The sequence below is a fragment of the Notamacropus eugenii genome, chromosome 2, assembly GCF_028372415.1.
Source record: "Notamacropus eugenii isolate mMacEug1 chromosome 2, mMacEug1.pri_v2, whole genome shotgun sequence".
Taxonomy (NCBI): domain Eukaryota; kingdom Metazoa; phylum Chordata; class Mammalia; order Diprotodontia; family Macropodidae; genus Notamacropus; species Notamacropus eugenii.
The window spans coordinates 268,573,788-268,598,013 of NC_092873.1; the positions used below are offsets into that span (position 1 = coordinate 268,573,788).

The window sequence follows — 24,226 nt, forward strand, 5'->3', positions numbered from 1 at the left end:
GAAGTGCAAACACCAAGTGTTCTTGAGATACACAGGGCAAAAAGTCATTGCTGACTGGAGAGAGCAGAAGGGGCTTCCTGGAAGAGGTGACATATAGGCTGGACTTTAGAACACAGCTTCTTAACCTAGGGATACAGGAGTTTGTTGGGGGGGGGGGGGGGGGGGGATGTGTGTGTGTGTGTGTGTGTGTGTTTAAATATATTTCAATAACTATTTTAATATCAGTTTTTTTGTAATCTCATGTGTTTTATACTTTTAAAAATATTGTTCGGAGAAGAATAATGCCTAAGGGATCTAAAGCACAACAAAAGTTAAGGATTCCTGAGCTAGATGATCCCTGTGGTGCCTTTCAGCTCTAAAAATCTACAAAAATAACAACCAGCCCGAGGAGACCTCCAGTGTTAGTTCTCTAATACCACTAGAGGGTGTGAGGTGTATCCTTGGCCACAGTTTCATCCCTGGGTTCTTCTACCAACCTGCCAATAGAACTGTCCAGGGTAAGGTCCACAAGCTTCCTTCCAAGAGGGAAAGACTGCTCTGACCTCTCACCCCTGTGATCAATCCTATACTCATGGCATCTCAGTCATTTCAGAAATTTTTCATAAGCAAACCACTTAGAAAGAAAGGTGTGGCTAAGCTGAAAATATAGAAAGGTCTTTTTTGTCTCAAGAAGGGGGAAAAATTCCCCCTTCTTGTTTTAAAAGACCCAAGTATTTACCTTGCAGTCCATCTTCAGCATGTGCTTGGCGATAACCTTGGGATCATTATTGGTGAACAACTCCTTGGCACGTTTCAACATCGATGTTTCCAGAGGCTTATTTTCAGGAGGGAGGAGTTTGGATTCAAAATCATTGGGCCTGAATGAAGAGACTGTCTCCAGAAAAGGTGTCACAAACACCCCGCCACCCTCCTGTCCCTTCTCCATCTGGGCAGCCAACACAGCCCGAGAAGGCCTTGGAGTGTCGTCGTCTAGGATCAGATAGTTGGTGCCAGAGTTTCGGTGTGAAAGGGCCCCGTTCTCCTTGGCTGTCAGAGGTTCCCCACAGCCACTCTGGGGACACAGAGCCTGCTTTGTCCCACAGAAGCCAGGGGAAAAGGCAGGATTGAGTTCACAATAGTTTGCCTCAAAGTTGTGCCAAGTGGAAGGAGAATGGGGTGGCTTTAGGAAAGGCACTTTGCTGGGTTTAGGTGGAGGTTTGGGATACAGCTGGCTGTCCGATCCTCTCAAGGCTTCCCCAGGGATCTGTGCTTCCAAGGAAACCCTCCGCACCACTGTAGGGCTGAGTGTTGGCTCGCTGCCTGTCCTGAACACTGGGGAATTTGGACAGGGGCTTGTGTCTACCCCAGAGGATTGAGGTGGCAGTTTAGAACCTAGAATTAAAAAAGGAGGGTCAAAAGAGCCCAGTTTTATGAAAAGGAAAAAAAAAAAAACTCACTTTAAAGCACTTCCCCCTTCCTAGCCAACTCATCATGAAAGAGACAGTATGATATATAAGGTTCTACACTTAGGAGTTAAAAAGATCAGTTCAAATTCCTACCTCAGCTTCCTCATTTGTAAAATGAGAGGGCTGGACTGAACAACCTCTAAGATCCTTTCCTAAATCCATGATCCCGTGATTGTGCTTTATTTACATTTCCATGTTCATTTCCAGAGAACCCCTGTCCTCATCCCCAGAAAGAAAAATAATATTTCAATGAATAAGCCAGCCAGCAAAATATCCCATTTCTGGGGGCCATCGCCCAATGCTAATGCCTGTTGTCTGCTATCTTCTAATGTCACTTGAGAATCCTTTTAACAACACCCTGTCTTCCCACTTACATGAAGTTAATCCAGTCAAATGGATTATTCCACCCAATATGGAATATATCAATGGAAGTTGATCTTTCATAAACAGAAGCAGTTTGCAGGCACCAGCCTTAGTGGCTCTCAGTCACCATCAAAGCCTAGCTACCCATAAAGAGGGGCATAGAGAAGAGAGGTGGAAAAGTAGCAATAGAGTACATCTGGGAAAGTTTGGGAAAGAGACCTTTGGTTCCTCCCAAGCTTAGCTCTGTGAAAAGTGAACCCCAAATATTTTCATCTGCTCACCTATAGTGGCTAACATCTGTACAGTGCTTTAAGGTTGGCAAAAACACATTACACACATTATCTCATTTAATGATCCTCACAACAACCCTTTGAAGTATTAGTACCCCCAGTTTATGAATTAGAAAACTGAGGCCAAAAGAGGTAATGCGATTTGCCCAGGATCACAAAACTAAGGCAGGTTTTAAAATCAGATCTTCCTGGTGCCAAGTTCATTAACTACCTAGCTGCCTACTATATTTTCTCCTGATTCATCATTTCCTCATACCCACTTCCTCTTGTTTCTATATAACATTAGTGCATGCTTATATTCCCCTTTAGGGACTTCAAAGCATTTTACATCTACTAATTATCCCATCTGAGCCTCACAACAGTCCTGTAAGAATGGTGTTATCATCATCCCCATTTCATAGGTGAGGATACTGAGAATCAGAATGGTCAGATGAGTACTGAGCATTAGAGGCAGAACTCCAATCTAGGTGTAATCTCGGTGATTCCAGGTCACGCTATCCATCATGCTACATACAGTGCTCTTACGCTTCCAAACACAGTAGGTATTATGCAACCCGCAAAGAGATGATGCCACGAAAAGGGGAACACCTTACTCTATTTGGGTGACTGTCCTAAGATAAAGAAATGGCTGATGTTCTCATCAAAGCTTTAACACATCCAGCCCCTTTAAACACTTTCTGCTCTTGGCTCCTTCAGAATAACACACATAAAAATGCAGATTAATGGGGGGATGGCAAAAGGGGATTCAGAGAAATTTACTTCCTGTAAAGGCCATCAGACATCCATCAGAATCGACTAATTCAATCTAAAAATGCTCATCCTTATAATGGATGGATACAACTTTATGGAATGGAAAGAGCAGACAAGAAAATTGGGCATCTGGGTTCAAATCCCAGCTCCTCTTAATAGCTGTATGCTACTCGAAACTCAGTCTCCACAGCGATAAAACACGGCTATAGAATAAGTCTGCTCTTCTACCTACTTCTTTGGGGGCAGCTGTAAAGATAATGTTCGTAAACTTTTAAGTATATTGCCTTGCATGTAGCAGGCACTTTAAAATGTTCAACTGAACTGAAATACTATTATTTAAGGGTGAATTTATTTAAAGGAAGCTGGTGGCACCAGTAGATAAGAGTGTTGGACCTGGAGCCAGGAAGATGTGAGTTCAAACCTAGCTTCCGACACTCACTATATGTGTGACCTTGAGCAAATCACTTACCCTCCGTTTGCCTCAGGTTCTTCATCTGTAAAATAGGAATAACAACAGCACTGACCTCATGGGATTGTTGTGAAGATAAAATGAGATAGTCATTGTGAAGCTCTAACACAGAGCCTGGCACCTAGCAAGCACTATATAAAGGCTAATTCCTTCCTTTCCCATTTTTATCACCACTTCTATTGTGCCAACCAAGAAAGGGAGTGGAAAGATTGACTCGTGGTCCCCCTTTGTGTCTGAATTCCTGAGGACATACCAATTGGCAGGTAACTTTCTGACTGGTGGGCCTTGAGGGACAAGGACCTTTTATCCTGCATGTGATCCAGGCATGCAGGCTGGCTCCCACTTTTTTCTTTATTTCTGAAGAGAGACACAAAGGAAGGTAGAGAAACATGTCACAAAAGACAAAACCACACAACATCATAATTAAAAAAATAAATCAGCAGGAAGAGCAGCACTCTGGTTAGCAGTGTGAAATCTGCCGATCTGAAGAAGAAAACAAAAGAAGGACAAGTGATCAATTGTTACATGTGCCCTCTTTAGCCACTCAACCCCAGGGAAGATAGGACAGCTCTACTGAAATGCTCGTGTGAGTGCATCTGCTCATCCAACCTGTCCCATCATGTTGAATTGGGGCTGAGGGGGAAGTTTCAGGATACTCCCAGGAAAATCAAGCTAACTACTATGTACCATTTCAACAAAGCCTAAAATTACTTGCAGACTTGGGGCAAATGACTTGTTTTAACTAACATGCAATTTTCACAGCAGTTTCCCTGTGTCAACAACTGCTACTACTGAGTTACGAGTTTCAAAGCTGTTCCTGGGCCATTTTCAGTGCAAATCTCAGTATCCCAGAGATTAAAAAAAGGAAAAGTAATTTAAAAAGAGGTAAAAGTCATGGCAGAAACCTCCCTGGTTTGCTCATGCTCATTGACAGGGGACTCTTCCGATCACTGAGTGAAAGCATGGGGAAGATTTTTTTTTTTAGGGTGACTCTCTGGTACCAGTATGGCATCACAGGGACTAGGAATTAAAAGGAACTAGAAACAACCAGAGTTGCAAGGAACATCAAAGGTCTTCTAGAACTCTAGAAACTGAGGCTCAGTGATTTGACCACAGTCAATGCCAGTAGTAAGCACCAGAAGGGCAGGATTTGAACCCAGGTCCGCTTCCTCCAGAATCATTGCTCTTTCCCCTAGCTAGCTGACAGCAGGCAATGCAAGGTCCATTGAAGGCTTAGTTAGGGCCCTAGGAGCTGTGCCACCTTGGCTTCCTCTTCTTACACAAACCAGAAACAATTCCTCTAAATCAAAAGAGGGGCCGCAAAGCTACATCTTGCAAAGCTACTCCCAGCCAAATTGTAATTGAATGCCACCGGCTCTGAACATTCCTGAATTGTGGCCCTGGAGCGCTCAGGAAGGAGGAGGGAAGTCCTTTTTTTTTTTCCTACCTTTGTAAGCCTCAAAGAAAAAAAAATCCCCAACCCTTCAACAACAGAGACATTCCTCAAAACCAGCAACTCCTCAATGATAAGCGGGGGCAGAGAGTAATCTCCAAAGGGAAATAGTTTCAGTAAAGTGATACTCTAACTCCGGAGCAAAGCAATCACTGCAGACAGGACAGCTGAGCCCCACCATCCTGTCCCATCCCGGAACAGGGTCTGGCATGTAACCTGACAATATGAATGCCAATCATTGGCTCTGGACACTGTCACATGCTGCAGGCTGCCAGGGACTATGCAGGGAGGAAGTCTTGGGCACTATCTGGAGTTCATGCACTACTCCTAAGCAATAGTTCACAATGGGACAAGATGCCACCACCTACAGAATTTTCCTACCAGGTTCAAAACCCAACACTCCCCAACACATACACACATATACACACACAGAGAGGCAGGCATACCCACAGACACGGACACACACAGATACAGACACACACACACACACACACACACAGACACACACACACAGACACACACACACACACCTTTATTGACACCTCCAGACCCTAACTCCTAAGATCACAGAATTTAGAGTTTACAGGGATCTTACAGACCAGCACCCATCCCTGCCATTTTACAGACAAAGAAACTGAGGTCTGGAGAGTTTATATGACCTTGCCCAGAGGCTATAAATAGTAGCAGGATTAGAACTCGGGGGAGGAGTGCCTTAAAATACCTGTTGTCTGTGGGTGTTAATGGGTTTCAAGATCAGTAATATAGTCCACAATGGAATAACACCATCAGTACAATTTGTCTGAAAAGTACACTGTCCACAACAAGGGAGGTGAGAGTCCTACTGTACTCTGCCCTAGTCAGACCATTTCTGGAGTATCATATACAGTTGTGGGCATCATGAATTAGGAAGGATGTTGACAACCTGGAGGAAGCCCAAAGGTCCCTGAGTCCATGTCATCTAAGGATCAGCTGAAAAAATTGGAGAAGTTTAGCTTAGAGAAAAGATGACTTGGGGAAGAGGGTGTCATGATGAAAGGAGGGAGCTACGTTCAAATATCTGAAGGGTTACCATGTGAAAGAAAGATTACATTTATTCTGTCTACTTGGCCACAGTAGACAGAAAAAGGTGGATATCACAGAAGGGAAGATTTTTGTTTAATATAAGATAATCTTCCTCATAATTAGAGTTATTGCAGGGCAACTAGGTGGCACAGTGGATAGAGCACCTATCCTGGAGTCAGGAGGACCTGAGTTCAAATCCAGGCTCAGACACTTGACACTTACTAGCTGTGTGACCCTGGGCAAGTCACTTAACTTTGATTGTCTCACGAAGAAAGAAAAGAATAGTTATCACAGTGGGAACTGGGCTGAAAATGTAGTGGGTTCTTTCTCCCTAGAGGTTTTTAAGCAAAATCTGGAGGGCCACTCAGGGTGCATTGTGGAGAGGATTCTTGATCAGGTGTGGGTGGGTATCAATGGTCCCCCAATGTCCATTCCATCTCTTACATATGCTGATTTCTTGATTCTTGAAATCCTTTACAATGACTGGCATCTTTAATCTCATCACTACACAAAAGGGAATTTCTCACTCTCAGTTCTACTCTCCCTACACCAATCACAAACACTCAAACTTGTCTTTATCCCAGAGTTGGCTGCGTTCAACTAGGTTTCAGGTATCACGTGAATCTATTATCTATTTGTACTATTCCCTGATGCTTATATTTTGCCATGCAAATCCAGGCTCCAAATTCTTGATGTTTACTTGTCAGCTCTGATGAAGTTTTCCCCTAACTTAAAGAAAAAGTCATTTGAAATAGACTGAAGTAAAGGAACAACATAAAACTAGGGAACAAGGTACTAGGAATATTTTTAAATTGAAAAGCAATGGAACTTTGGAAAAGCCAATTAACCTCTCTGGATTCAATTTTTCCCCAACTGAAGAGGAAGCAGATGATAAATTCAAGGTTTCTTTAATTTTCAGAAAGGCCAGTATTATCCAACTAGAAGATGAGATAGCTGTGCCATCCAATACTTGACTATGGAGTGGAGAACATAAATTTAATGCAGTTATTTTTCTTCTCCTGCTCCTCTAACTATTCCTTTCTCTTTTCTTTTAAGAGGCAGCATGGCACAGTAGAAAAGATACTGCCTCTGGAATCATAAAACCCCAGGTCTGTCCATTTCTTGTGTGGCCTTGGGACAGTCAACTTTATATAATTTTCTCATCTGTACAATAAGTGAAACGGATTAGATGACCATTCAAGTCTCCTTAAGCTTGAAAACTATTATGCTATCAGGTCCTCTTCCGGAACCCTCTGAAACTTCTCAAAGTTTAATCCGGGGCCCTCAGGTCTTCCTTAGAGATCTCATCCATTCTTCCTTATTTGTACACCCTGCCCTAGTAAATCCTCCAGACTCTCAAGACCCAATTTCCAACCATATAGTGGTTGTTTCCAATTGGGTGCCTCACCATTCCCTTTAATTCAATATACCCTAAAAGTAACTACTCACTGTTCCTTCTAAACTACCCAAAAACTATTAGTGGGTGCACCCATGTCCCTGGTATCCTCAGCTACCTGACTTCTCCTCTGTATCCAGTTTGTTACCACATCCTACTCAGTCTTCTTTCCCAGCACCTTTCACTTCTTCTTTTCCATTTCCACCTTGACCATCAGCCTTATCACCTCATATCAGGACACCAGAAGGAGGCAATCCTTTAGCCAGGTGGTAGCGAAAGAAAGCTTTGCAGAAGATGAGACTTGGTTTGGGTTTTTTAAAGGACAAGTTGGTTTGGAACTCAAAATCTTGTAAAAGTGGATGTTGAAAACTATCCTTGTGTGAAATTGGAAAAAATAAAGTACTACTAAGTGGAGGGGGAAGAGATAAGTAGGATTTGGCTACTCAGACAGGGTTGGATTGGGTGTTGTAGAAGGTGGAAATGCATGAACAAAGACTAAAAGTAGGAAAGAACAAGGGATATTCTGAGACTGAGCAAATCAGTAGGATATGTAGGGAAGATTAGTTTGTGTATAGGCTCTCTTTCCTCCTAACCACTCTGCTGCACACCACCAGAAGATTGTGTGTTTAATCATTTTTCAGTTCTGTCTAACTCATCATGACCCCATATATGGATTTTCTTAGCAAAGATACTGGAGTGGTTTGCTATTTCCTTTTCCAGCTCATTTTACAGATGAGGAAACTGAGGCAAACAGGGTTAAGTGATTTGCCCAAGTTCACACAGCTAGTATTTGAACTTAGCCCTTCCTGACTTCAGGCCTGGCGTTCTATTCACTGCACCACCTAGCTGCCAGAAGATTAAGACGCGGATAGGGACTGGTATAGGAAATTCCTGAATAACAAAACTCCTCTAAGGAATGTAGACTGGCATCTTCTCTATGCCTTATAGAGAGCTGCCCCAAGCAATGTGAAGTAAAATGACTTGCCCAGCATCCCACAGCTGGCATCTATAAGGGTTGAGACTCGAACCCAGGTCTTTGTGAGTCTAAAGATGGCTCACCACCCACTCTACAATGATGCCTCCTTGCCTGCAGAATTATAATCCTAAAACATAACTTTGATCATGTCACTACTCAAAAACGTTTAATAACTCTGCAGCGGCCATAGGACAAAATTTCAGTTCCTTAGCTTAGAATTTAAGACCTTCCATATTCCTGCCCGACCTACCATTCCAGATTCCCTTAAGAGAACCCTACATCCAAGACATATTCATTTATTCACTATCTCGTGAACATTTCTAGACTTTCTTATCTCTGTATTTTACTCATGCCATGCCACTCCCTTGGAAGGCCCAAGCCAGGGTGTATAACTTTTTACCTATCCACATCTGGAAGCTTCTAGGCAGGGAGTGTTAACTCCTAAATGGGTCTTTGCTCATTCACCCCTCTCCATTTCTAATGCTCTCTCCATCTTTAAATTATCTTGTATTAATTAGCATATGCATTGCTTTTTTTACTTACCTCTATTAGTGTAGTGGAAAGAGTGTTGGCTCTGGAGAACTTGTGTTGAAATCCTATCTCAGACAAGGACTACCTGTGTGACCTTTGTCAAATCACTTAATTTCCTGGGTCTTCAGTTTACACATTTATAAAATGAAGGGATTGAACTCTCAGTGGCTTCTGAGGTTCATTCTAGCCCTATGAACTGTACATGTGTTGTATGTATCCTAAGAGAATCTAAGTTCCTTGGGGGAGGAGCTGTTTGGGTCTTGGGACCATATCCCCAGGGTCAAGCAAAGGGCCTTATAGAGAGCCAATATTTAATGTTTTTTGAATTGAATTTAACTGAACATCCTGTACTTTTAGCAACTTAAGCTCTTAATCTCTCTCTATGGGCTTGATCTGACTTACCTTAGAAGATTTCCTCTGGCCAAACTCTGTTCTCGAGATGGCATACTGCACATGTTGAGACTCAGTCTTTTTGTGGTTTCTGTTTTTCCCTCTGAGAGGCTGTATTCCTTTGATCGGGTAGGAGAAGTGCCATACCTTTCCTCCAGACATCTCAGTGGCACAGTTCTGTTGATGGGCTGAAAAATAACAACCCCACTCTGCTGGGATATTGGTCGGCGATTCCCCACGTAGCACCTGACCAAGCCTGGGATGGTGTCAAAACTTTCCTGATCAAACTGATACTGGATACGGCAGTAGGCTTCATTGAGACGGAGAACTGTCTTACTGATCTTGAAATGCTGAGCTGTATTCTTCCACTGACAGGTCAAGACGAAGTTTCCAGGGCTAGAGAGAGAATCCCGCACCAAGAAGTCTCCATCTCGCTGCACAAGACTCTCTGATACCTTCAGGGTAAAATCACACAGGAGACAGAAACCAGAGAGAGTCAATCTTACATACCATATTATTATCATTAACGACCCACGTTTCTTCAGAAAAAACTGCTGGTGATGCTAAAATTTTCTTTTGTGCTTTCCACTTCTTTTTTCCCCCAAAATGGTAGACTACTAGAATATAAAATTCATATTATAGTAGACAAATAAACTTTTGGGGGATAGAACAAGAAGGTAATGTTATCTGATAACTTTTCCTCTCAAGATTTATCTTTTATATGTATCATCAGCAAAATTGTCTCCTTCCTTCTCTTTCTCTGCTCCCCAAGCTCTCTTGACTTTCCAGTGTCTACTAAATGTAAATCCAGTTTTATCTACCAGGGTCATGGAATAGGGGCATTTTAGCTAAATAAATAATCTAGGTAAATGAGAATTACCATATAGATCATCATCATTTTCTTTTTTTTAAAGGTAATTTAATTTTTTTATTCTGATCACCCCCAAAAAGAAAGCACTTCCAAATAATCAGCAGGACACAAAAAGTGAACTGTATATCAAACTCTGAAATCTCTATTTCAAGCTGCTTGCTTCTGGAGAGGAAGAAGTATAATAAAAACTATATAATATAAATTCTACATATTCCTTTCAAAGTTGTTCTGTTTCTCTGTGCTCCCTTCTGAACGTCCTTCTTTTCTTTTCTGCACATTTTTAAAACGTTGCAATGGGGGGGTGCATTTCTGCGGCTGACCCCTGTAACCCCTGTCCTCTATTCATAACTGAAAGGAAAAAAATCCTTGTTACATATAAGCCGAGTCAAGCAAACTGAATCCACGTCCAAATAAACATAGGTCTCCCCACCGTGACCACAAATAGAAGTCTCTTCCTGTGCTTCAGGCCTTCTGCCTCACTGTAATAGGCTTCACGATAAGTCTTCTGAAGATATGGTCGGTCATTGTCATTTCACTGATCAGAGTTCCTGAGTCCTTCAAAGTGGTTTTTCTTTACAATGTAGTTGTGCTGGTATAAACAGTTCTCCTGCTTCTCATAACTTTACCCCATAATAGTTAAAACTACCCATGTCAGTTCTCATGATACAACAATACCCCCTGGCATTATGGCCATTCCCTAATTGATGGGCACCCCCTTAGATTCTAGTTCTTTGTGTCTCTCAACCCGCTTCTTTCAGTAAATTGTTTTCCTGGGGCTATTCCTTTTCCAATATTCTCCTTCTTCCCCTTTTACCCCCAGCCCACCCCCCTCTATTCCCAGCTTGTTTCTCTATTGAGTTTGATGTGTTTTTTAATATGAATTTTCATGGATGTCTTTTTTGAAAAACAATACAATTCCCCTAGTATTCTTCCCCAACACTGCCACCCAAACCATATAACAAATAATATCTTCTAAGGATAAAAAAAATAGAAAAAGAAAGAAAAATAGCATGACTGATCAATACGTAGAAAAAGTCTGAAAGTATGTGCAAAGTACCCTTGTGGGCCTTGCACTTCTTCAGAGGAGTGAGTGAGGGAGTCTTCTCACATCTCTTCTTTTGCTCTGTATAATTTTGTTACATTCACTTTTGACGTGTGTGGCTGTTCTTTCCAATTACATTATTGTGGTCACTTTGTACACTGCGGTCAGGTGTTTACTTCACTCTGCATCAGTTCATACAGATCTTTCCATGCTTTTCTGTATTTATCACATTCAGCATTTCTTATAGGACAATGATATTCGATTACATTTATGTACCACAATTTCTATTATTGTTGTAGGTCAGTCATTTTTCAGTCATGTTCGACTTTTCATGTCCCCCATTTGGGGTTTTCTTGGCAAAGATACTGGAGTGGTTGGCCAATTCCTTCTCCAGCTCATTTTACAGATGAGGAAACTGAGGCAAGTGGTGTTAAGTGACTTGGCCAGGGTCACACAAATAGGAAGTATCTGAGACTGGATTTGAACTCAGGTCTTCCTGACTCCAGAGCTCTATTCACTATACCACCTACCTGCCCTCAGCCATTCCCTAACTAATGGGCATCTTTGTTTGCTATTCTTTACTATCACAAAAAGTGGTACTATACACATTTTGGTATATATGGGAGCTTCCTTCTTATCAATGACATCTTTGGAATATAAGCCTATATTTCTGAGTCAAAGGGCATGAACATTTTAATCATTTTATTTGCATAATTCGAAAATGCTTTCCAAAATGTTTGTACTGAATCACAATTTCCACCAATAATGCACTTAATGTGCCTATCTTCCCACAACCCTTCCAACAATAACTATTCCTATCTCATGTCATCTTTGCAATGTGAGGTTAAACCACAGGGTTGTTTTGATTTACATTTCTCTTATCATTAGTGATTTAAAGAGTTTGATTCATTTCTATATCAAACTGCGTGTGTATGTGTGTTCAACCCTCCCTTGACTATTTCAGAGAAGAGTGATGTTCGTCTGATGCCCTCTCCTTCCACCTGGTTCCTCCATGTTTCTACATTTTCTCACACAACCCCAATTATAAGAAAGAACAAGTTCTACTCCCTTATTCGCTTTTTCTACACTACTAAATTTCTTTTATCCTCCTCCCTTTTCCTACTCCTCTTCAAATTCTTAAAACAAAACTAATCTACCCCCAAGTACTCTTTAAAAAAAATTATTTAACTATCTTAATATTCCTAAAAGACATTTGGGTTCTTGAGGGACACATTTCTAGCATTGTACTGTTCCTTCCCTTTGCTCAAATAAATGTACCTTTTTAGGGCTTTCTTTATTCTTCTACATTTCAAAGTTCACAGTTCGAGTCTTTTCATCAGAAATGCTTGAAAGGCCTCTTATCCCACAAAAGGTCCATTTCCTTCCTTATAAGATTTTTGAGGGTAATGTTCTTGATTTTAAGTCTCTATCTTTTCTCTTTTGGAATATTAAGTTCCAAGGTCTCCTCTCATCTGATCCTGACTGGTTCCCAGGTAATTGTACCACTTCTAAGCCTTGCAATATTTTTCCTTTGACTGATGAGCTCTCAATTTTGGCAGTGATACTCCCAAGATTATTTTCTTTTCTATTTTCTTTTTTTTTCTTTCAGAAGGTGATGGGTAGGTTCATATCTTCATTTTGCCCTCTGATTTCAATAAATCTGGGCACTTTTCATTTGCAATTTTTTAAAACTAAGGTGGCCAGGATTTTAAAACTATGTTTTTCTGAAATTTCAGTGATTCTTTAATTATCTTTCCTTGACTCATTTTCCAGGTCTGTTATTTCTAATATCTTAATTTTCTTCTACTTTCTCAATAATTTGATTTTGTTCTCTTTTTCTCCTTCTTCTAGCTATTTAAATATAGTAGTCTTTTACGGAAAATCCATTTTTTTTCCCCTTCAAGTCTTTCTCTGCAATAGTTACTCTGGTTGTCTTGTAATCTACACTAAGTTCATATATTGGTCAGAGTCTCCTTTGGTTTACTCTCATGTCTAGCTTTAGTTCCTGAATTGGGACTTTGTACCAGGAAAAGGCTCCACCCTTGCTGTGCTTTTAGGCTAGATGGTTAGTCAAGTCCTGGGTCCCAGGGTTGACTTCTATACCTCACAGAGTTAGGCCCTTCTGCATCTTTGAGGTTCAGAGCAATAGTTTGTGAGGTCCTTCAATGGCATCCCAGTATGGAATCCCCTAATCCTACAGATAAGAAAACTGAAGACCTGAGGAATTAAATGACTTACCTAACAATGTTAATGGCAGAGCCAGGACTATAAAGAACCTAGATTCCCTGATACTCTGAATATAATATACTTACTATTAAAATTCTAGCCCACTCCCCAAAAAAGCTATCAAATAAGGCCATTAAGTTCCCATATAGACAATCTATAATCTATAACCCCCCCATATATTTGTATTTATTTCATTAGATATTTCCAATTACATGTAAAGAAATATTTTTAACATTCATTTTTTAAAATTTTGAATTCCAGATTCTCTCTTCCTTTCCTTCCTTGAGAAGGCAAGCAATTTTATATCAACTACACATGTGAAGTCATGCAAAACATATTTCCATATTAGCTATGTTGCAAAAGAAAACACTGACCCCCCCCCCCCAAAAAAAAACTCCAAGAAAAATGAAGTAAAAAAAGGATGTTTCAGTCAAGAATTTTCTCTCTCCAGAGCTGGTTAGCATTTTTCACCCTAGGTCCTCTGGAATTATCTTAGATCACTGCCTTGATCAGAGCAGCTCCATCTTTCACGGGTGACCATCCTTACAATACTGCATATAAGCAATCTTTTGCCAAGTCTTATCATTTCTACCTTCCCAACATCTCTTGTATATATTCCCTTTTTTCCACTCACACAGTCAGGTACAGGCCCTCATCAGCTTACAGCTGGACAACTAGGATAGCTCTTCTAGGAAGCATTTAATAAACCCTTCATTTATCTGTCTGGCTGGTCTCCCTGCCACGTTTCTATCTCCGTTCCTGGATATATTCTACTCGGCTTCGACCTGCTCCTGTCACTTCCCACTACTCAATAAACTCAAATGGTTCCTCCTACTTCCAAGATCAAGTATAAACTGCTTTGTTTGGCTTTTTTAAAACCTTTCACCATCTACCTCCTTCTTACTTTCCTAATTTTTACCCTTTACTCCCTTACTGAAGCTACAATCCAGCTACACTGGCCTTGTTCTTCCTTCAACAGGACATGCCTGTGTCCTCATTCTGTACCTTGGCCAGTCAATCAATAAACATTTATTAAATGTGCCTGCTCTCAAGGACCTTCCTAAGACTAGGGGATGATAATACAGAAAAGGAAGCTAAAAGTTCGGGGTAGTAGGTAAGATATGGGGGAAGGCTGGGAAGGTACTAGACAAGAGGCATGGTGGGAAGTCAGAGAGGTCCCAAAGAAGTACCCCCAGGTAGGACCTGAGGAGCTGTTCTGAGATTAGCTCCCTTCTTAAATAGAATGCTCTCCATTTTTATTTTTGCATCTTTTCTTTACCTCCATTTTCCTAGATTCCCTGGTTTCCTTCAAGACTGAGTTTACATTCCTCCATCTGTAGGAACCCTTCCCTGGTCCTCCCCCACTGCGAGTGCCTTAACTTCCACCTAACGTATGTTATTAATCGTGTACACACACAGTGTTGTTTCCCATCCATCTACCATTAAGAATGCTGAACTGCTCAAGGGTAGGGACCCCAGTATCCTCAGCACAGTGCTTGGTATATAGTAAGTCTTTAATAAATTTTTGTTGACCGACTGAGGTCTCTTCCAGCTCTCTGGATGACAGATGTCTTGTATGATAATTCAGTTTTTCTCCTGACTTAGTCAAATTTGTTGCTGTTGAGTGTTTCAGTCATATCCAACTCTTTGTGACCCCATGTGGGTGTTTCTTGGCAAAGGTACTGGAGTGCTTTGCCATTTTCTTCTGCAGCTTATTTTACAGATAAGGAAACAGAGGCAAACTGGGTTAAGTGACTTGCCTAGGGTGACACAGCTAGTAAGTATATAAGGCCAGATTTGAACTCAGGAAGATGAGTCTTCCCAACTCCAGGCCTGGTGCTCTATCCTATGCCACCTAGCTGCCCACGGTTTTAAGGAGTCCTAAAAAATTACTGAACGTACACAAAAAAAGGAGACCTTCCAGCATAACCAACTTAAAAAGTGAAAATATGTGCAAAGTACAACATTTATGGACCTCCCATCTTTGCAGAGGGGGTGACCTGGGAATATCTTCTCCTAGATCTTTTGAGCCTCTCTCTCTCTCTCTCTCTTTTTTTTTTTTTTTTTTTTACAATTTTGCAACATTCACTTTTTAAAACAGGATTTTATTTTTCCAATCACATGTAAAGACAATTTTTAACATTCATTTAAAAAAAATTTTTGAGTTCCAAATTTTCTCCCTCCTTCTCCCCCCCACCCCCAAAATCCCACTGGTAAGCACTCTGATCTAGGCTGCTTTCGTGCAGTTATGTAAAATATATTTCCATATTAGTCAGCAACATTCACTTTTGAAAATTCCCTCATTAGGGGTATGATAAAGAAATTAAGTGGTGTAGTGGATAGAGCACTGCGTTTGTAATGAGAAAGGCCCAAGTTCAAATCTTCTCTCAGATCCTTATTAACCATGTGACCTTGGACATGTCACCTAACTGTTCTCTCTGCTTCCTCATCTGTAAAAATGAGGGATTTGGACTCGATAACTTCCACAATCCCTTCCGGCCCTAAATCTATGATCCTATACCCATAATTCTGAATAGTGGAGGGTTTGCTGTAGATGGCATAACTAAGTAACTGTTTTGATGATGATATTTTCAGGATAGAAGGTAACAAAAGTCAGAGAATATCAAAAATGGAGAAGAATCCTTAGACACCACCCATTGGCTCAAGACAAGTAGATATTAGTTTTAGGAAGAACACCAGAATGGTTTTTTTAAAGTAGCATCTTCGATAGTGCTAAAGTGTCTACTACAGATATATTTTTAAAGATTCAGAGCTAACTACACCTAAACACATATATCTCTACTTCTATCCATCTCTACCTATAGAGATCTAGATATCTATATGTCTATCTATATCAATCACTATCTTTATATATCTTTGAAGTTATATCTAAACAATACTTCTATACCTATCTACATATATGCACAAGTTGGTATATATTTATGCACATACAAAATACATACACACACATTTGGGTATGTACACTGTACACATACATGCATACACATATGTATACATACATGCTTACAAATGGATGAAAATAAAAAGACTTCCTGTGTGGGGGTTGTTTTTTTTTTTTTATCATCACAATCAGGCTCTGTTTACTAAGCTTTCAGAATGAGCTGAAACCAAAATGGACTTTGAATTTCTGAGCCCAACACTTCCCTCTGGTTCCTTTACAGAAGAGGGCGTGTTAAGTAAACAGTACACTGCACATGATGCCGACTGTCCAGCTACAACCTCTTTGGTTTTAACCACCCAGGAGTTCCCATGAAGTCTCTGAATGTAGCAGCCAGAAGGGGTTCAGCTGGCCATTTGCCTGGGAAAGTGAAGAAAGAGAGAGGAAAGGAGAGATACCTGTCGGGGAATGCGCCCGTGATACCAGGCGTGGCTACGCAAGTCTTCGCCGCTGAGCTGCAGCTCTTCCTCCAGCTCCTTCTTCAGAAACTTCTCTGGGGTCCTGTCCATAATATGTCTTTCCTTGGAGAACTGCAAGAAAAGGCATTGGTGGTGACTCTGCTTTCCCTAGACAACTCATCCCACCTGGAGCGTTACACCCCAAGCCACCTGCTTTGACAGCCAAGTTTAGTTCAGGTCAAGGAACCTAGATAAAAGCTGCCGTCCACAATGACCTTTCATTCTGCCACTAATGTGTCATAAAAATGTCCTCTCTGCATGGAGAATCTAGCAGGAATCCTGCCAAGGTCCTGGTTTTAATCAGCCAGCTGTGGCAGCAGGTACCTTTAATACCATCTGGGGCCCGGCAGGAGGGGCACAGGTAGAGTTAATGGGTGGCTGCTGCAGGTGGGGCCTGTATGGCACATTCCCTTAAGAATTAGGCTCCTCTGCAATTTTCTTATTTTACCACATGACACCAGAGGAGGAAACAGTATGTTACTTAGTAAGAGGACCTGAATTCAAATCCTTTCCCTAGTATTTTCTACCTGAGTAACTTTCAACAAGTCACTTAACCTCCATAGGCCTCAGTTTCCCCATCTATAAAATGAGGGGGTTGGCCTGTGGCCTAATTACACTTCCAAAACAATTATTTACAAGCCTGGAAAGGCTATTAGAGTCTCTTAAGTGGTAAGCATTCATTAAGCACTTACTACAGGCTAGGAACAGTGGGCCCAGACACAAAAACTGACCCCCTTGAAGAGTTCCCTGGAAGAGTAAGAAAACTTTTATTTTCTCTAGAGGCAGAGGGGACCTCAGAGTTGAAGTACAATTCTCTTTCTTTTCAAGGGAGGAAAATGAAACCCAGTAAGGAGAAATCACTCGGTCATGGTGACAGATGTCCTCAGCATCTGCGTCAGGAATCAAACCACTTCCTCTGATTCCAGATCTGGTCTCTTGCTGCTGTTTGGGATGTGAAGACAAGGGGAATTACATCTACATTCTTCATCACTCAACCCTATGCCTGGAATCCTAGCATAGTCCTTCCATGCATGCCGGTCTATGTCCTGAACCAATTCAAGACAAGGCATCTCAGCCTGTGAGCAAGTAGAGAGGTAGAAATCAATAGGTAGGAAAAAGGTCACATGTGTTGGCTGCTCGGGATATGTTTGAGTCTAACTTAGAGGCTTCTGGGAAGCTGGCTCTTCTGCATTCATAAATGTGAAATAATAACAATAATAAATAATAGTCAACATGGTAGTGGATAGAGAACAACCCTGGAGTCAGGAAGTGCCAGCTCTGACACATACTGGTTGTGTGATCCTGGGTAGGTCACAATCCTTCAGTGCTCTGAGCGACCCTCTAAGACTGGGATCCATGAACTTATTTTTAATAGACATGTCTTCCTTTGTAATCCCATGTATTTTATTTTATCCATTGCAAAACACTCTTCAGAGAGGGGTCCATAGGTTTTCACCAGGTTGCCAAAGGGTCTGAGACACACAGGAAGGTTAAGAAACTCTCCTTTATGGTTATATGGCTAAGAGAGAATCCCCCCTCCATTCTATCAATGAAATCATCGCTCCAATCCAAAATAACAACAGTATAACTACTGACATTTCTCTTTAAAATTTATAAGGCACTTTTCTCACAACTACCCCAGGAATGCAGCAATGTATTAGTAGTCCCATTTTACAAGAGGAAACTGAGGCGCATGGTCATCCAAAGAGCCAGCATTCAAACCCAGATCTCCTTGGTGCCTACAGAATGAGCAGCTGCTTCAAGTCCACAAACTTCTTACACCTGAAATCCTCTCGAAGAATCTCTCCGTAAGTCATGGGTGATCAACAAATAGAGTTCATTTTCTCTACTCCGTAAGATAATATTTATAAAGCACTTAGCACAATGCCTGGCACGTAATGGGCTCTTCATAAATAGTTATTCCCATTCCCCACCCCACCCCCACCTCTGGAAAAAAGAAATTAAGGGAAAATCAAGGCATCTCTTTGAAAAGTTCACCCCTCTTTTTTTTAAGCCATCCCATATCTAGGCAGTCCTGGTTAAAGACCTCAGGAGGCAGAGGTTCTTGTTCAATGTTCTTTTCCACAGCATGACCTCCCATTCAGCCCTGCATTTCAGGCCCCCCACAACCTGGCTCCATCCAACCTTTTCAAGTGTTTGTATATTATCCCCCACCACTTCCTGGTTCCCCAAAAGGCGAGATGCCTCCCATCTTCCACTTTCCTTTATTTACCCAAGACTGTCTGGAAGGTATTCCTTCCCTCCCTTCCCTCCCTCCTCATCTCTGTCCCTTGGGGATCCTTATCCTCCTTCAAGGCACAGTCCAGGGACTTCCTTCCCCCTCTTCCAGAAATCTTTCCCAGAGTCTCCCCAGTGGTTGGTGTTTTCCCTTTCTTCTAACAGCATGATGTGCAGCCGAGTCTTTTGTGTTCAGGTAGAACACAAGCTCGTTGAGGGGAGGAGAGGCTGTTTCCCCTGGCAGAGCTCTGAGCAGAAATGAAATGGAATCATTCTACTTGTACAATGCTAGCCCTGCGTGCTTCATTCAGTAAGAACTTACCATATTTACTTGCATATGGCTACTCTTGGGATCTTTTCCCCCTGTTTTTAAAGAGGTCATGTCCTCCTGACAGCCTGCTCAGATTTGTGCCTCTTCTCAGTAAAAATGTTAGCATTTTATGGAATGGCTTCTGAAAAATTTCCCCACTTGTATACACACTTAATCAATGTGGGTCTAACGAATGAAGCAAGGTTATTACTGGCTGTTCCTGTCGGACTGGGAACAAGTAGGAAGATTTCTGACTCTCAGGGTTTTCTCCGACAAGGATGATATGATATGTTTTCACAGCAGCTGCCATGGAAGATACTGTTTTGTCTGCTTTCCGGATAACAGTCTGAAACCTTGGTAATGGTGTGTTCTTTTGTGCTCCTCTGGTAACAGGAAGGCAAAAGCTCCCTCCTCATTGGGTTTGTTCTCTAGGAAAGCAGTAATACAACTCCTAGCTGTTTCTAGATATATCTGAGCTAGGTACCTGGCCCCAGAAGACAGAATTAAAATGGCTGAGCATGGTAACACACACCTGCAGTCCTTGTTACTGGGGAGTCAGAGGCTAGTGGGTTGCTTGGGTTCAGGAATATGGAGCTATAGTAGGAGGAAAGCTGATTAGATTAAGCCCAGCACTAATGGTGACCCCGCTCGCTAGGTTGCCTGAGGAGGAGTGAACTAGCTCAGGTCAGAAACAGAATAGGAAAACTGTCAGTATTGGAATTGGGCCCATGAGTGACTACAGAACAGGGAATGGATTTCTCTTTGTATCCGCACTATTTAGTACGGTGCCTGGCACAAAACAGGTGCTTAATAAATGCTTATTGACTAAAAAGCAGTAAGGAAATTGAAAATTGGTGGCAGCGTTCTACTTCGAGGATGGTGGCTTTTACAGCTTTAAAAAATTGAGATGGATGTGCTAAAGATGAGTCTGGAAGAATTGCTATTGTCTCCCTTTCTGTAGGGAGCCCCCTCCCATCTCTGCTTCTGCAGGGAAGGCCCCTCACCTTCCCTCCCCTGCTGCAGGGAGCCTCCTCCCATCTGTTTCTGTAGGGCTCTCCCCTTGCTTCCCGTTTTGCAGGGAGCCTCCCTCCCTCCCCTGCTCATCTCTGCTTAACTTCCTCAGATCTGACAGATTTGTAGCTGACAGCAGTGAAACAGGGAAAGGCAATTTTTATAAATGGAGAACTTGACAGAAAAGCAAAAGAACAGGAAACAGTAGGTGTCCCGTGTTCCAGTGCCCTGCTTCTAACAAACACCAAAGGCAGATTCATGGGGTTAGAATGTACACAAAGTTTGTCAGGCAGCTGCAGCTATACTCTAGGACAGAAACTGGAATTCTACTTCAACTTTAATTGGACGGGAAAGGAACAATTTAGTCCTAGTCTATTGCTCTAGAAACCAAACATTCATTGTCTGCTGCCTGTTAGACACTGGGGCTATAAAGGTAGCAGCGTCTACAGGAAAGAGAGCTGGGGCTTGGAGTCACAAAGGCTTGAGTTAACAATTCTCCCCGCTACGATGAAATAACTTTGTATCTATTTTACATTTAATAGCCTATGCATTCTATGTATATGTATAAAGTCCTAAGCAGAGGTCCTTGGGTGGCACCATAGATATAACACCAGGCTCAGAGTCAGGAAGAACCCAAGCTCAAATCTGACCTCAGACACTGGCTACCTGGATGACCTTGGGCAAATCACCTGTTTGCCTCAGTTTCCCCCATGAAAAAAATGGGGATAACAATAGCACCTACCCCTTAAGACTGGGGACCAAATGAGATACTGTTTATAACATGCTTAGCACAGGTGCTATATAAATGTCACTAGTGATGACGAAGATGATGCCACTTGAAGGGAGGAATTTTCTTGGCCAGGGAGTCATAGAATCATAGATTTTGTTCTGGAAGGCACCTTAGTAGGACCAGCCCCTTCATTTCACAGATGAGGAAATTTAAGTCCCAGAGAGGCCAGGGTTCCACTGCTTTTTGCTGTTATTGAGTCATTTCCGTCATGTCTGACTCTTCATGACCCCATATGCAGTTTACTTGGATACTGGAATGGTTTACCATTTCCTTCTCCAGCTCATTTTACAGAGGAGGAAGCTGAGGCAAACAGGGTTAAGTGACTTGTCCAGGCTCACACTGTTAGGGTTTGAAGACAGATTTGAACTCACAAAGATGAGTCTTCCTGACTCCAGGACCGGCACCCTATGCATTGTGCCTACTGCTAGTAGGACCAGCAGGTCTGCAGACTCCATCGCATCACCCTCTCCGAGTTCAATATGTGCTTGCTGAAATTAAAATGAATTGCTTTACCTCCACCCTCACCAAAACATTCACAAACTCTGTGTGAGCTTCTCTTGAGGAGGGTATTGTAAGGTAGAGGAGGAGAAAGGAGGAAAGCAAGGAGGCCAGCTTTCTCGTGCTTCTTTTATTACTGTCATCTCATTCTCACCTTTTTCCGTGGAGACAGTCAGCAAGCATTTGTTAAGAGCTTACTACGTGACCCTGTGCTAAGCAGTTAGAAATGGTCCCAAAAATGTTTTACATAATTGCCCATGCATAGCCTATATGTGGTTGCTGACCATCTCAGAGAGGGAGGAGGGGGCGGAGGGATGGAATCTGGAACTCAAAACTTTTTTAAAATGTCAAAAAATTGGGGGAAAGAAAAGAAATGGTCTGAGACAAGCTGCTCAGGTAACCAGGCTCAGGACTGTAAATGGGATTATGTAATACAGAGAGCCCCCAGATGAGAAAACTCCCTCAACCAAGGCAGGTCCAGCTCCTCTGCAACTCACGAGTTTTCTTTTCTCACCCAGGGTCCCCTAGCTGCTAATCTTCTTTTCTATTTTGCATTACTCCAATGTACTTTCTCAAACTCAGTACTTTCTAGGCATGAGACAGGAACTCCAGCAGATGTAGTATGGAACTTTGGCTGGGGTGGGTCTTGCCCAGCAAAGGAATTGCCTCCCAGCCTACAAACTTCCCTTCTCCCTGAGCTTTCCACCAACACACGGCAGCTGTTCTGCACATCTCCCTCCGGAGGAAGTCAGCCCTACAGTTCTGTGGATGTTGTTGTGTGTTTTGATTTAAATCAAGAAACCTGGTCCCCCGGGGCCAGACTCTTATCAGCTTTATTCCAGGGGGATTAAGTAATCACATGGCTGTCATTAGAAAGAGATGCAAGATGTAAAGGAAAGATTTGAAGGAGATGTGAACAAGTCAAGTGATGAGCATTTAGTAAGCACCTTTTCTGAGCTATGGGGCAGCAAGGTGGCTTAGGGGATAGGGCTCTTGAGGTCAAATTCAGCCTCAAACACTTCCTAGCTGTGTGACCCAGGGTAAATCACTTAACCCTGTTTGCTTCCATTTCCTCTTCTATAAAATTAGCTGGAAGAGGAAATGACAAACCACTCTTCTTTGCCAAGAACATCCCAATGGGTCACAAAGGGTCACAACTGAAAAAAGCCACTTAGCAACTAGACTAAGTGATGGAGATAAAAGGAAAGGCAGAGACAGGGTCTGCCCTCAAGGAGCTGAGTCTAAAGGGGAAGGCAAAATGTAAACAACAACATTCAAATAAGATATAGACAAGATAAATAGGAGATAATCAACAGATGGAAGGTACCTGCATGAAGGGCAATGTTCTAGATCAAATATCCCCATAAATTAGACATGTAAGAAATCTGGTTGGAACACATTGTCATTCAATAAGCATTTATTAAGCACCTATTATGTACCAGGGACTGCGTAACATTTAGGGGATACAAAAGGAGGCAAAAGACAGTCCTTGACCTCAAGGAGCTTACAGTCTAGTGGTGCTGCCCTGGAAACATCATGAAGCTTTGAGTGCTAACCTTGGGGCTAAGGACCCAAGTTCAAATCCTGGCTCTGGCACTTACTATTCTGCTATCTTGTTCAAGTCTCTTAAATCCTTGGTGCCACATATGTGAAATGAAAAGAATGGATCAGATGATGCTAAGGTCCCTTCCAGTTCTAGGTCAATAGAACGGTAGGAATAAACATAGGCATACCACAGTCTCTGTGTGTAGCAGTGTCTTCAGTACCATTGCACCTAACCCCAAACAGTGAGGAGCCTTTAAATTAACTGGCAGGCCCCATTACCTTCTGGGACTACTTAAACTTGTCTTATACCATCACCAGCTGCAGCAATCAAAGATGGGACCATAGGACCATAAACTTAGGAGTCCTTAGAGTCTCTGTAGAGGTCACTGAGTCCAACCTCCCATCATTTGGCCATTGAGAAAATAAAGGCAGAGAGAAGGTAAATGACTTACTCAAAGTCCCACAGCTAGTAAGTGTCTGATGTGGGATTTGAACTCTGGTCTCCCTGACTCTTGCATCTAGCCACTATGAAACAGTGCTACAAATGAATATATCTCAGCAAATCATGAGAGAGGGTAAAACCAACATTTTGCCAAAAGCTGAAGAACACAGGTTTGAAAATTAGAAGCTAGTGACAGAAAGGTTAGACATGAGAACCAATCCCCTTCCCAGTTTCTCCATAACTAACAATTGCAGAGTCCTTTATTTTCTTGGTTAATTTTTTCCTTACAAATGTTTTCTTACATGAATTTACTCACCTTTTTCCTACTGTCATTACTTTTAGTAATAGCAGCAGCCAGGATGGGTGTGAGAGCAGGGCAAAGAGACCTGCCACAATATAAGGTGAGCCCTACCCCAGAAAAATCATATAAAGAGGAAAAGGAGCCATAGGTACAAAAACATTTAGAGCAGCTCTTTTCATGGTAGTAAAGAAATAGAAATAGAAAGAAAGAGTATTCATCAGCTGGGGAATGGTTTAATAAGTTATGGCAGGTTTAATAAGTTATGGCATGTGAATGATGAAGGGGACAGTTTCAGAGAAACCTGTGGAAGACCTATATGAACTGAGGTAGAGTGAAGGGAGCAAAACCAGGAGAATAATTTATACATAAAGACAGATAGTTTTGAAAGATTTAAGAATTCTAATCAATGC

The 24,226-nt window shown here is 41.9% G+C and overlaps 1 protein-coding gene across 3 annotated transcripts in view; it reads right to left on the reverse strand.

The window, feature by feature from the left end:
* The window catches only part of BCAR3 (BCAR3 adaptor protein, NSP family member), a 166,036-nt gene that overhangs the window by 24,195 nt on the left and 117,615 nt on the right, over positions 1-24,226 (reverse strand). For all 3 annotated transcript variants that reach the window (XM_072644034.1, XM_072644036.1, XM_072644035.1), the window contains 4 exons: positions 16,622-16,753; positions 9,138-9,580; positions 3,571-3,674; positions 719-1,371 (listed from right to left, as the gene is read on the reverse strand). In XM_072644034.1, coding sequence (XP_072500135.1) covers positions 719-1,371; positions 3,571-3,674; positions 9,138-9,580; positions 16,622-16,753 — 1,332 coding nt within the window. The remainder of the gene's footprint in view (positions 1-718; positions 1,372-3,570; positions 3,675-9,137; positions 9,581-16,621; positions 16,754-24,226) is intronic.